Source organism: Podarcis gaigeae (assembly GCF_964106915.1).
Source record: "Podarcis gaigeae genome assembly, chromosome: 14".
Lineage (NCBI taxonomy): Eukaryota > Metazoa > Chordata > Lepidosauria > Squamata > Lacertidae > Podarcis > Podarcis gaigeae.
In genome coordinates, this window is record NC_139690.1 from 31089717 (window position 1) to 31102009 (window position 12293).

Genomic DNA, 12293 nt, shown 5'->3' on the forward strand with positions numbered 1-12293 from the left:
AAGAGAGGCTTGAACTCTTGTTGGACTCTTAAGTATGCCTTTCCACAGCTTATGGAATTTGCTACCAATTATGCTTTTATAACCTGTCCAAGTAAAACTACACTTGATTGAATCTTTTATGGCGTTCATGAGTGTTCATTGTTTTCTGTGTTTAACTTCTGATAATGTTTATATGACTGCATTTCCTGGTCAGCCTGGACTATTCTTTTGAGATGGTAAATACCTTAGTTCTTGAATCCAGGTCAAAGGCCTACCCAATTCACACATAAGACATGCCCTTAAGACAGGATTTTAAGGATTTGCAAGTGAAAAGAACTACTGGGAAAGGTTTTTCCAAGCTATTTCCTTCTGCAGAGGAAATATTTGGGGTCATTAAGATGGCTTCAGGATTGCTCTCCTCTGCTATTTCAGACATGTGGTTTATGCACTTATGTTTGTGTGTTTAGCTTCTGCACTTATGAAAGTTCATTTTATTCATGATGCCTTAGAATTCTTATAACAATTGGAAATGAAATTGTCAATGAGGCAATTGAGGAATTTGTTGGACCTTACATTCTTGGCAGAGTTTTAGTCCCAACAAATATTGGAGTACTGTAGTGAAGTTTCCCATGACTACTATAGTGCTCCTTTTTGAATGTCTGCTAATCCATATACTGTCAATCTGCCTTCAGTGCTCTAAATCATGGACCACTTCACAGGTACAAACTAAAACATGGGTAAAAACTGTCTGTAATGTTTCTGTATCCAACAACAGACATCAATAATGAGTAGTTTTATAAAACAGGCTTTATTTCTAGCAATCTCTTCTAGAACTGAACCTCAAGGCCTAAAAAACTACCAGGTCATGGAACTCCAAGATCAGTCCACAAACATACAAATCCTTAACATTAAGTGAGTGTCAGCAAATTACAGGCTCTATCATTACACTATCTCTACAGGTACAAGTGCTTATGTTAAGTGAGTGTACACCAGTTGGTTTTTACAGCTCAGTTTTGTGTACACATGGCATATCTAATCTAAAGGCTGCTGCTTTTCTCCCATCTGCAACTAGAGATGCTGCACTTAGAGGATAATCACAGAATCACTGAGCTGAAAGGGACCCCAAGGGTCATCTAGGACCATAGATGTCAACTTTTGCCTTTTGTTGCGAGGAATCCTATTAGGAATATGGGAATTTCTCTTAAAAAAAGGGGAAAGTTGACAGCTATGTCTAGGCCAGCCCCATGAATTGCAGCAATCACAGTTCAAGAATCCCTGACGGTCATCCAGCCTGTTTAAAAACCTCCAAAGGAGAATCCACCATCTTCTGTCGAACGGCTCTTCCCATCAGAAAGCTATCCTATTCATGTCCACTCAGAAGTAGGAATTGGATTTACCTGGGTGTAGCCCCACTGAAAGCACGTCAAAGTGCAAGTAGATAAATAGGTACCACTCTGACGGGAAGGTAAATGGTGTTTCCGTGCGCTGCTCTGGTTCGCCAGAAGCGGCTTAGTCATGCTGGCCACATGACCCGGAAGCTGTACGCAGGCTCCCTTGGCCTGTAAAGCAAGATGAGTGCCGCAACCCCAGAGTTGGTCACGACTGGATCTAATGGTCAGGGGTCCCTTTACCTTTACGTTTTAAGCCCCACTGAATGCAAAGAGGCTTACTACTGAGTAGACATGTATAGCCTTACACTGTAAGATATTTACTTTCAGTTAAAAATGAACACCACCACTGGCCAGAATTCTTAACTAAACAAACTTAATTAAAAAAACTATCTCCCCTCCTCTGTGTGCGTTTAGAAAGAAAGGCATAAAATCCTCTTTTGGCTGCAGCCTTTTTTTTGCTTACGAGTGCCCTCCTCTGCCGCCCAACCCACAGACTGCTCAACTAAAATTCTCAACGCCCGCATCTATTTCCAAAGGAAACTCCGCCTTCTGCCAATCTCCGGCCCTTTGCCCCGCAGCATCCAAGGATTCCTAAAACACACCCGGAAACACCCTCTCAAAGTGGCGAGATGTACCGCTCTACAATTCTTATCTCTGTGTGTCTTTCCCAGGCTTAAATCCTGGAGACGGAGGTTGTCGCTGGGTGGGCCGGAAGTGACGCCAATTGAAAAGCTGGGCGCGGGAATCGAAGCGGGCGGAGGCGGCTGCAGGTGGGCGAGAGTGAGGATTGTTGCTGTGTGTTGGTGGCTTGTTTGTCTTGCAGTTCTAGCCCGGCCTGCGGTAGTTTTTGGGATGTGCAGAAAGGGGGTGGCAATAGGAAGGAATAAGCTAATGGGAGGGAGTTGAAGACTCACCTAGTTTGCGGAACAGCAGCGAAATGTGGTGTGCGCGTGTTTGATGAGACTGAATTGCTTCACGGGGGTTTGGGGTGCTGCCGAGTCAGAGTTCGAGGCATAAGGTGAGGGGGAAGAGGCTTGGGAGCACGACAAGGCGGGGGCTTTCGTCGGGTGGTGATCGAGGCGCGAAAACGGCTGGGGTGAAGGGTTGGGGGCAGTTGCATCATGGCAAAGTTGGGTGGGGGCGCTCCAGTGTAAAGTTTGGGGTCACTTTAATTGTTGGTGAAGTCAGCAACGCTTGTAATATACTAAAAACTAAGGTGAAAATGGATTATTTTAAAAAAATAGAGAAAATATGTGACGGAGTTGAAAAAGATTGAAAATGGTAACCATGCAAGGGTGGAGGGGACTCTAAGGATTCAGGGAATCCTAAGTATATAATAATAATAATAATAGTAATAAAAAATAAAATTTATTTATTACAGTCAAATCTCAGGTTGAAGTTGCTTCAGGTTGAGTGTTTTCGGGTTGTGATCTGCAGCGACCCGGAAGTAACGGAACTCGTTACTTCTGGGTTTCGCCACTCACGCATGCGCAGACGCTCAAAATGATGACATGTGTATGTGCAGAAGTGGCGAATTACGATCCGTGCAGACGCAGGTTGCGTTCTGCTCTGGATGCGAACGGGGCTCTGGAACGGATCCCGTTCGCATCCAGAGGTACCACTGTATTTATACACCGCCCATCTGGCTGGGTTTCCCCAGCCCTGCCACTCTGGGAGGCTTCCAGCAAAATTTTAAAATACAATAATTCATAAAATACAATAATAAATGATGGTGATGATCTTTAATGTTTGAATTTAAATGTGCAATGTAAAGCTCAATAAAAAGGATTATTAAAAAAAATGTTGGTGAAGTCATGCCTTCCCTGAGTTTCCATTTCCCCCCATGCATGTTAGGAACATAGGAAGTGCACTGCCTTATACTGAGCTGGACCATTTGTCCATCTAGTTCAATATTGTCTACACTGACTAGCGATGGCTCTCCAGGGTTTTAGGCAGGAGTCCCATCCACCCAACCCTTCCTGGTGATGCAAAGCACTGAACATGGAAGTTTCTGCATGCAAAGCAGATTGAAGCTGGTTAAAAATGGGCAGGTCGTTTTAATTGTAGAGGCATTAGTGGCAAATGCCCTCTTTCCCCCTCTTTCCCTCTTACTAGCCTTTGCCAGCCTTGACAAGTTGCACACTTTGGGAGTTACCCTTCAACAGTCATGGAGTCCCTGGAAGAAGAGGGGAGTGTCATCTGGATTGATGAAGATGAAGCTGAGAGTTCCTTGGGGAGTTGTATTTTGTTGGCTGATGATGCAGGTAACTGCTTTTTATATATAGATATAATTCTCTCAGTAGAGTCTCTGGAAAGTTTCTCGTTTTGTCCTTTTGAACTGTGGGTGGGCTCCTTGTTCTTTGTATTGCTATAGAGTACAGTGCATGGGATAAAAGGAAACAGAATAAGAAAGTGAGTGTTCATTTAAAAAACAAACTGTTTTCTAAAAGCCCCATATCTAGGTGCTTGTGGCAGGCCAGGAAGATTTGGACTATTTAGAAAGAATTTGTGATTTTTGCCTTATTGTTAATTTTCTTTTTTTGTACCATCAAGAACTTGAAAAGGGAAACAAAACACACCAGGAGCATTTGTGGTCTTATTTGCAAAGCTGTATAAAACACTATGAAAGTAGGGTCAGTGTAGACTAGTGGAGTGTACCTGTAAAGGATTCTTAAATCCCCCAAGCAAGTAGGTAACTAACTACAAGTCTGTGTTGTTTTCTGAAATATTTTGGGCACCATCTAGCTCTTAGCTGTTGCAAAAATTAACTGTCAAATAATCAAATATTTATTACCAACCACTAGAGAAAGTACAAATTATATAAAAAGCACAAAATCAGATCCTCAGAAGAACACAGGTAATAAGAGCTAACAATCATAACAGGTCTAAGAGTGATTACATATTTGATATTTGTCACCTGATCTTTGTTAATGAATCGTTGCTATTTTACTATTGGGGCTGCTGGTGAAAAGCTAAACAGCTGCAAAGGAATATGTCTTTTAAATATAAAGTGATTCTTATTGAAATTTAGTCCTGACATTCTTTGTTGATGTACAAAAAAAAAAAAAAATTCAAGCAACCCAAAGAAACAATAAAGGATAAAGCATAGAAACAACAATCTGGAAGACGAAAGTAATTTATACATTTTTATGCTAAATACCAAAATGAAGATGTCTTAAAACAATGGCGCTTCTACAGATTATATTGCAACCACTACTACTACTGTTAATATTATTTCCAGTGAATGAATCAGTCTTTTTTTTTTGATCAGCCTGTTTTATAACTGACCAAAATGTGGTTTATGAATTTGCCCTAACTCTCAATGCGCTCTCCTTTTTCTTTTAAAGCCTGAGGTCTGGACAATGCCTTTCTAGAATTGCAGTGAAATGGTATTCAGTATTTTTATCTTTTACAGAAGAGATTCCCTTGAAAAGGGAGAATACAGAAGAAGCTGTGGATGAGGAGGTGATAGTTACTTTCTGCAAGAGAGCAAAAGTGATGCCCCATGCGAGATACGACTGCCCGACCCACCCCTTTGAGTATGTATCATGCCACAGAGAAGAACAAAAGGGAATTCCACACCTTCCACTGGGGAAAAAACACGCACATTGTGCTTAAGCACAGTTGCATTGGTACAGATCTAGTGGCAATATTTACAGCCGAGAAGAGGGGATGGGGGACTTTTGGTGCTTCAAAAGTTGCTGGACAACATATCCTGTCGGCCTAAGTAAGTATGACCAGTTGTCTGGGGTGATGGGAATTGTAGTCTAGCAACATCTGGAGGCTCAAAGGTCCCTGCACTTGGTCCAGAAGACTGAGAGTTCTTGACTCCCAAGCATACATTATGTCCCTCCTTCAAATAGCTCCTGTAGCACAGAGGCCAGACGTAGTCCTCCATATATCTCTGGCCCATGGAGCAGAATTCAACTGAAAATGGCCCCATGGCCAGTCCCGCGGGCCTTTCTTAGTCCCGCTTCTCCATGCTCTCCTTGAGTGCTTTTGCCTGTTTCAAGGTCTTGCTTAACTGGAAGTGTGGGTGAGTGATTGTGTGTGTAGAATTGTTTTTACTTTTGTGGGGCCAGAATCTATTGCAAAGAGTCACTTTTGCCTATGGCCCCTGCTACCAATGGCACGCAGCCCCCAGAAGCCATGAGGAAATGCAGGCTTCGACCTGAAAAAAGATTCCCCATCCATCTCATAGGGACATTTTATAACAAGGGACATAACAGAAGTTGTTATGTGCAGTGCATTGAAACTCTTTTATGATCTGCTATCACAACTTGGAGTTGTTTCTTGTCTGCTTTTAGGCAAGGGGAATGTGAAACATCTTGCCCCCTTGGGAGAAACGCAGAGACATGCAGCGAGTGCTACTGCTACATTTGTGATAAGGTTGCTGCAGAGGTAAGGAGGGCTTTTGGGATGCGGGACTCCTATTTCTGCAGCGAGACCTTTGTCTCTCTACAGTGGTTGGGTGACACCACAGGTTCCGATGTACCTGCAGACTCCTTCCTGGTGCCCACAGGATCCTGCCCCCTTGCTGCTGAAACTGGGCTTGAAAGCAGCCTTCTATTCCAGCTGATAGAATATATTTTCAAGCCTAATTGCAGTGCGGGTGGACAGTTTCAGTGTGTATGTGTTACACACTGATAGTGGTTAATTCCCCCCTCCAGCTGTGACTTGTCTATCACACCCTGAAAATGCCCCTGTGTCACAATTAGGTTTGGGGTGGGGGGGAGAGCCTTCTGTTGGCTCCATCTAAAGCAGGGCTAACATTTGGCCCTTTGGATGTTGCTGGACCACAGCTTTGGCCATTCCTGACCATTGGTCATGTGGGCTGGGTTGATGGTTGTTGAAGTCCCACAACATTGGAAAGCCACAGGCTCTCTTCCCCTGATCTAAAGAGTTGCCGAGTATTAAAAGCTAGAGACAAACACAAGAGACAATAGCAACTTCCTTCTGTTCTGGATGTCAATATCCAGGGGCATCTCTATGGCTGCTTCTGGAAGTGGGTGCTGGCTTTTGCTTTTTTCTCAGCAGGGTAGCACTTACATTATTCTCCCAAGGAAACTTTATCGAATACTCTGCAGTTTCCTGTCTCCGCTTATGTCGTTCTTTAATATGATGAGGAAATGGTGGGGGCCTTCAGAGTGGGAACCATTTGCAAGAACCTACAGATATTGTGGATTTGATCAAGTCCAACCTTCCTTTCTCCTTTTCCTTCCTCCAGTGTAAAGATTGGGTGACGCCTTCATTTTGCCATTGCAATGCCCACAACAAAAGCAAATTCTGGAAGGATCAGTGGAATTCTGCTCTCACTGGCAGTCTCTCTCAGTTCAACTTGGAGCTCTCAGAAATAGATGCCGATATCCAGCACGGGGGTGAGTGGAGGCGCATCAGTGCCACCAAGAATTTCTTGTGTTAGGAATAGGGGCAGTTTGTTGATTACATTTATACCCCATCCTCCTTGCAAGGACCACAAGAAAGTGTAGGTAAGATTCCCAGGTGTTCTCCACCTGGGCAGTGACCAGATCCAAAGGCCCAACATCACAGCATTTGCAGGAGAGGGTGGAAATGCCCTCCACGGTTAAAAAGCGAGTTGTAAAGATGTTTTATGTTTTCTCAGTTACTTAATGCCGGTGTGGAGAGCCTTTGGCTCTGTGAATGTTGCTGAACAACAACTCCCAACATCTCTTGCCAATGGCCTTGGTTGCCAGTGTTGTTTGGAGCTGTAGTTCCCCCAGGCTTGATTGACGAAAGAGAAATGTCTCAATTCAGAAAATCTGAAGATGAACAAACAATGATTTCCTCGTGGGGCTGTATACCATTATATAGAGCAGGGATCACCAGGTTTTGAATAGCTGAGGAACTTCTCTGCCCTATGGGATGGAGACATCCAGATAATGGCTTATGTCCACCCGCTGCCTGGGACAGGCAGGGTTATACTAGATTTGTAGACCGTTGCTGGTTGAAGAGGCTCCTTCTCGGTTCCTTCCTTGTGTACCTCTCTCAGCTCTATGAATAGCATTGCCATCTATCGTGGATCCTTTTTCTGGTTGCTGTGCTCTATTTCCAAGTGTCTTCTTCCACTCACTTCACAGCTTCTGTCGAACAAGGGCCCTTACGGAACAACGCAATGCAGGAAATTGCTGAGCTTTTTAATACTTATTACTGCCCGAACTATGGAACACCGTCCTCTGGGTATGAGGCCAGCACTCCCACCCGCCATGACCACCAGGGGGCAAGCACATCCCGCATTAGGGGCAGGGAGGCTGAATATAATGCATTTCCCAGCACTTCTGCGTCTTGGTCCTCCCAAGCCTCTAATGCATCTGCCGCTCACCGTGTTCTCACTTCCACGGCATCCTCTGCCTCGGTTCTGGCCCCAGGCACCGCTCAGGATCTCTACCAAAGCATTAAACAGCCAGTGATGGGAGTGATCAAGCAGCTGAAGGCTGCAGTGGGTCATGTGTGCCATAGGTCAGCAAATGGCGCGAGGTCAAGCAGATGGCACTCTTCTTCTGAGCCCTCTTCAGAATCCTCACCCAGAAGCCACAAAAGGGCTAAGAGGAAGGCAAGTGACGCGTTCGGGAAGGTTGCTGACCAAAGGGACACCAGACATTGCCATAAAATTCTGGGAAAAGACAAGAGGAATAGTTGTAAGCCTGCAGGCAATTTGGAGAAGGGAGCAGAGGGAGGACATTCGGACCAAAGTCCTTCAGACCTCTAAGCTTTTCAATCCCAATGACTATGAACCTCTTTTGGACAGAGTACTTTCCACCTTAGACCTTCAGGATCCAGTCCCAGTGCCTCCGCAGCAGCCCAGGAGAGCTGTCTTTGGGAAGCTCACCATCAGAGAAATTCCTTTACTTCCTGAATTTAAGGAAATTGGCAGCGCCTTGACAGTGGAAGAGAAACACAAGTGTGGCAGAGCATTTATATCCTTTCCCACCAGCGTTCATGGAGATGTTGAAGGTGCCCCTGGTAAACATTCCAGCAGGGGTGCTTCTCCCAGGTGTCATTGTTCATCGGGATGGAAAGATGACCCTTCAAGACCGATTTCACGGCTCATCTGACAAAGCTTTCTGTAAGGCCCACAAATCAAAGGCATTGGCCCTTCGAGCGGCCATGGCTGCCTCCATTATAGCTCGGACTTCCTTGGTTTGGCTGCATGATTGGCTGATGAAGAATTGGAAAGCGCTACCCTTAAAAGTTCTCTCGGTTGACAATACAAAGCAGCTGCTTTGATTGTGGATGCAACTTGGGATGCCGTTCAGTGTTTGTCCAGGGCCATCGCAGATGCAGTTGTGGCATGCAGGTATCTCTGGGTGGTGCATTCTTCAGTGGACTCGGCTTTTTGGGACATTTTTCAGTGACATCCACCTCTTTGATGAAGAGTTGCCGAAAGATGTATTGAGGAAAACCAAAAGCAACAGCCGTGCCTTCAGTTCAAAAGGAGGAGGAGTCAAGGCAACCTTGCAGGGGTGCTTCTTCCTCCTCCTCTCATTCTAACACAGTTCTGTCCTGTACTGAAGAGTTCAAATCGGGCAAGCCCTTCTGGTCTGGGTCTAGGTTTCAAACTAAAGGGCAAGGCTCAGCATCCTCCTGGGGGAGTTTGTCCCACACCTCTAGGAGAAATGGACAGTGGTTTTGATGCCACCTCTCCTGCAGTGGGAGGTCAGCCTCAGCTGTTTTCTCCCATGTGGGAAAGGTGAGCAAAGAATCTTTGTATTGAGGACAATAAACACCAAATTTTCCAATCATACCCAGAGATACATTCCAGCCATCTCCCGCTTCAAAAATCTCCCTTAAAACGGTGACCTGCCATCTCCTTGACATCCATGCAACTGAGTTCATTCCCCGGGGGAGAGAAACTAGGGGGTTCTGTCATCTTTGCAGTGTTGAAGAAGTGTGTGGCAAACTATAGTGGACTTGAAGTATATCAGGTTTAGAATGGAGACCCAGTTTCGACAGGGGAAACCCTTTGTCTTGGAGATTTCCCAGGTTCCGTCGACTTAACTGAAACCTCTCCATGTTCTGATAGCAGAACCATGCAAGAAATTTGTCCACTTCTGTTACCAGAATAAGCATTAGCAGTATCCCCTGTTTCCCTTTGTCCTGGTGTTCCCCTCCCCTCCCCTCTCAAAACTCATGGTCTCAGTGGTGGTCCCCTTGTGCCTTCAAAGGATACATGAGTACCCCCACCTTGGCCAGGTCGTCTTGTCAGCAGGCATCTCTGGGCTGAGCAGGCTATCAACACCTTACAGTTCCAGGGATTTTAAAATTGAACCCTCTCCAGCCTTCCCAGTCCATTAAGTACTTAGACTGACGCTGCCATTAGTCAGCTGAGAGGAAACAGACGCTGAGGCAGGATTTCACCAGTATCTGTTCTGAAAGGTCAGAAAATATCATTATTATTTCCCCCATAAACCTGGCCTGTTATGCTTCATTATATCCTGCACCATGGTTGTAAAATGAACCAGATTTTACATGCACCCATTTCAGTGGCTCCTGTTGCTATTTCAGTTCACAGTAGTGGGAGGAAATCTTTCCTCTGATGTCTCAGGCTGCAAAACCTCAATGGGGGTGGTGGTGATGATGATGACAGTTGGATGGGAAAGCACAGTCTCGGGGACAAGTATTCCCGGGATCCTGTTCTCTGGCAGAGGCCCTTCACAGCATAAACTGGCTGGAACGCAGAGCTGTAGGCTTGGATCTGCAATCCTTCTCCAGCCTGGTCCATCAAGATTACAGGCTTGTCAAGACTAATAACATGGTGGTGAAAGATGTTGGAGGCAGCGTGATATCAAGAGCCCTCCAACCTCAAGGGGAAGTTGCCCTGGTGTGTGCAGGGCACCATCTGCAATAGCTCTTGGTGGAACACGTCAAGGGTTCTTTGAAATCAGACAGCAGATTTCCTGAGACCCAGAAGAGTGAAGCCTGTCAGTCTCTGCGTTCAAGAGTCTGACATGAAGGTTTGAACTACTTTGTAACCTCAGTGTTTTCACTTTCATGTCACGCTTATTGCATGGCATAGAAGACACCAATCTTGGCCTCTGGGCTGCTATAAAGTACATATTTATGCCAATCCTAGCCAGGATTCTACCAAAAGAAGAAATCCAGGTTGCACAAGCAACAGTGAGATTGGTAGTCCTTTTTTGGCCATGGAGGCTGTGGTTTTGATTTTGTTCTGTTTTTGTTTTTTTAAAGCTTGAGGTCCTTGGTTTCTGCCTCCATTCAGAATTCCGCTGTTGCAAGCAACCTCGTTTTATCTGAAACCAGAGTGGCTCTGATTAGCTGGCTGGCACCTGAGCAGGTGACCCTTGCAAAATTAGACTACTCCAAGTTGGTCATCCAGAACACACTCGTCACCCTTTTACTATTAGAATACATGAGTCTTTGCAGGGAGCATTTTCTGCACTGGTCCAAGAGCAGCGGCAGAGGAGACAGGTCAGCGGGCATTAGAAGTGTGACTGCATTTACTCTAAGAGGCTCTGGACCTTGCACTCAGGCCAGCAATGTACATAGGCATGAGGTGCCCCCTCACCTTGATATTGTTGCAGCCAGGTTGTCATCAGATCAACACTCGTCTGCACATCACAAGGATCCTCAAGGGAGCATCATTGATCAGCCTGACCCCTGTCCACACGCTCCCAATTTGGAGCTTGCATGTAGTTCTCGGGGGCGCTTATGAATGAGTCATTTCAGCTACTGCGTTTGTCTCAACATCGTTGAGGTCTGTCTCTGAACTGCAGGCTTTCTCCATCAAGGACCATTTTGTGCATTTATGAAGAGGGTGTAGTAATCCTAAGGTAAAGATCTGCCCTGTAATTCCCAAGTTACCTCTTTGTTTCGGGGTTCACAATAGGCCAGAACATTCAGAGACACAGTGGGCATACTTTGTGGGTGAATGTGGAAGCAAATAGGAGTTTAAAAAATATTTCTTGTCCCCCACATTTTGGGAATTGCTGTGTGAGACTCTGAGACTCACACAGTGGGTGGGTAGCAGCAGGTTCCTTAACCTGGGATCTAACTCAGGGGTGGCTCACCTGTGGCCCCCCAGATTTTGCTGGACTCCCAAGGTTCCCACTATCCCTAGCTAGCATGGCCAGTGGTCAAGGATAATGGGAGCTGGAGTGCAGCAATGCCTAAAAGGACTGCAGGTAAACCACTCCTGTGTTATTTTAATCTAATTTTTATTTAATGTTAATTGCATTTGATTGCTCCTCCTCCCAAAAGATTCCCAGCGCAGGTCACAAGAGTTTAAAGTGGTTTAAAACAAATTACAATTGCAAGAGTCGGGTGGGTCCTATCAATATAGCATTGCCAGAAGCACAGGAGAACAGTGTGGGATATCCGCCTCCTTCTGAGTGACACAGCATGTATTGGGAAGAAATAAGCATTTTTGTTTTGTGCCACCCCCACCCCAATTCTCTGCCGTAGGCGTACTCCTGCAGAAATTCATGCATGATGTTTCTGTGGAATATAACAAGTATCTGTCTGGAAATAGAATTGCTCCAGACTTCCTCAAATGCCTTTGCCATCGGAATTTGCGTCCTGGGCAGTGTGAAAAATGCAGCTCCTACCCTCTGTATACTGTGCACAGGTAACGTAGGAAACACTGTCAATACATGTTTACAAACATATACCTTCGTGTCTGTTGTGGATATTAAGATATTAAGGCTGTTGCCCTACAGCAGTGTTAGAAACTCAAGATATGTAAGCTAATCACCTAATGGCACCTTAAAGCTAGGTTACGGTTGGTACAACGGATTGTCTAGGCGCCTTTATTTTTTTAAGCAATGAAATGTATTATTATCATTCATTTCTGTCCTGCTTTATATTTCAAAGAAAAAGAATCTCAAAGTGGTTTACAGCACATTAAAATATTCAATAAAACATTCCAGAATAAAACAAATTCAAGCC

The 12293-nt window shown here is 45.1% G+C and overlaps 1 protein-coding gene across 1 annotated transcript in view; it reads left to right on the plus strand.

The window, feature by feature from the left end:
• The first annotated feature begins 1828 nt into the window (after window positions 1–1828).
• Window positions 1829–12293, plus strand: part of LOC310830989 (uncharacterized protein) — a 29451-nt gene continuing 18986 nt past the window's right edge. Inside the window, exons 1-6 of the mRNA XM_083710937.1 lie at window positions 1829–2140; window positions 3486–3634; window positions 4786–4909; window positions 5678–5771; window positions 6598–6748; window positions 11811–11973. Of these exons, the coding sequence (XP_083567063.1) occupies window positions 3538–3634; window positions 4786–4909; window positions 5678–5771; window positions 6598–6748; window positions 11811–11973 (629 nt within the window). The 5' untranslated portion in view covers window positions 1829–2140; window positions 3486–3537. The remainder of the gene's footprint in view (window positions 2141–3485; window positions 3635–4785; window positions 4910–5677; window positions 5772–6597; window positions 6749–11810; window positions 11974–12293) is intronic.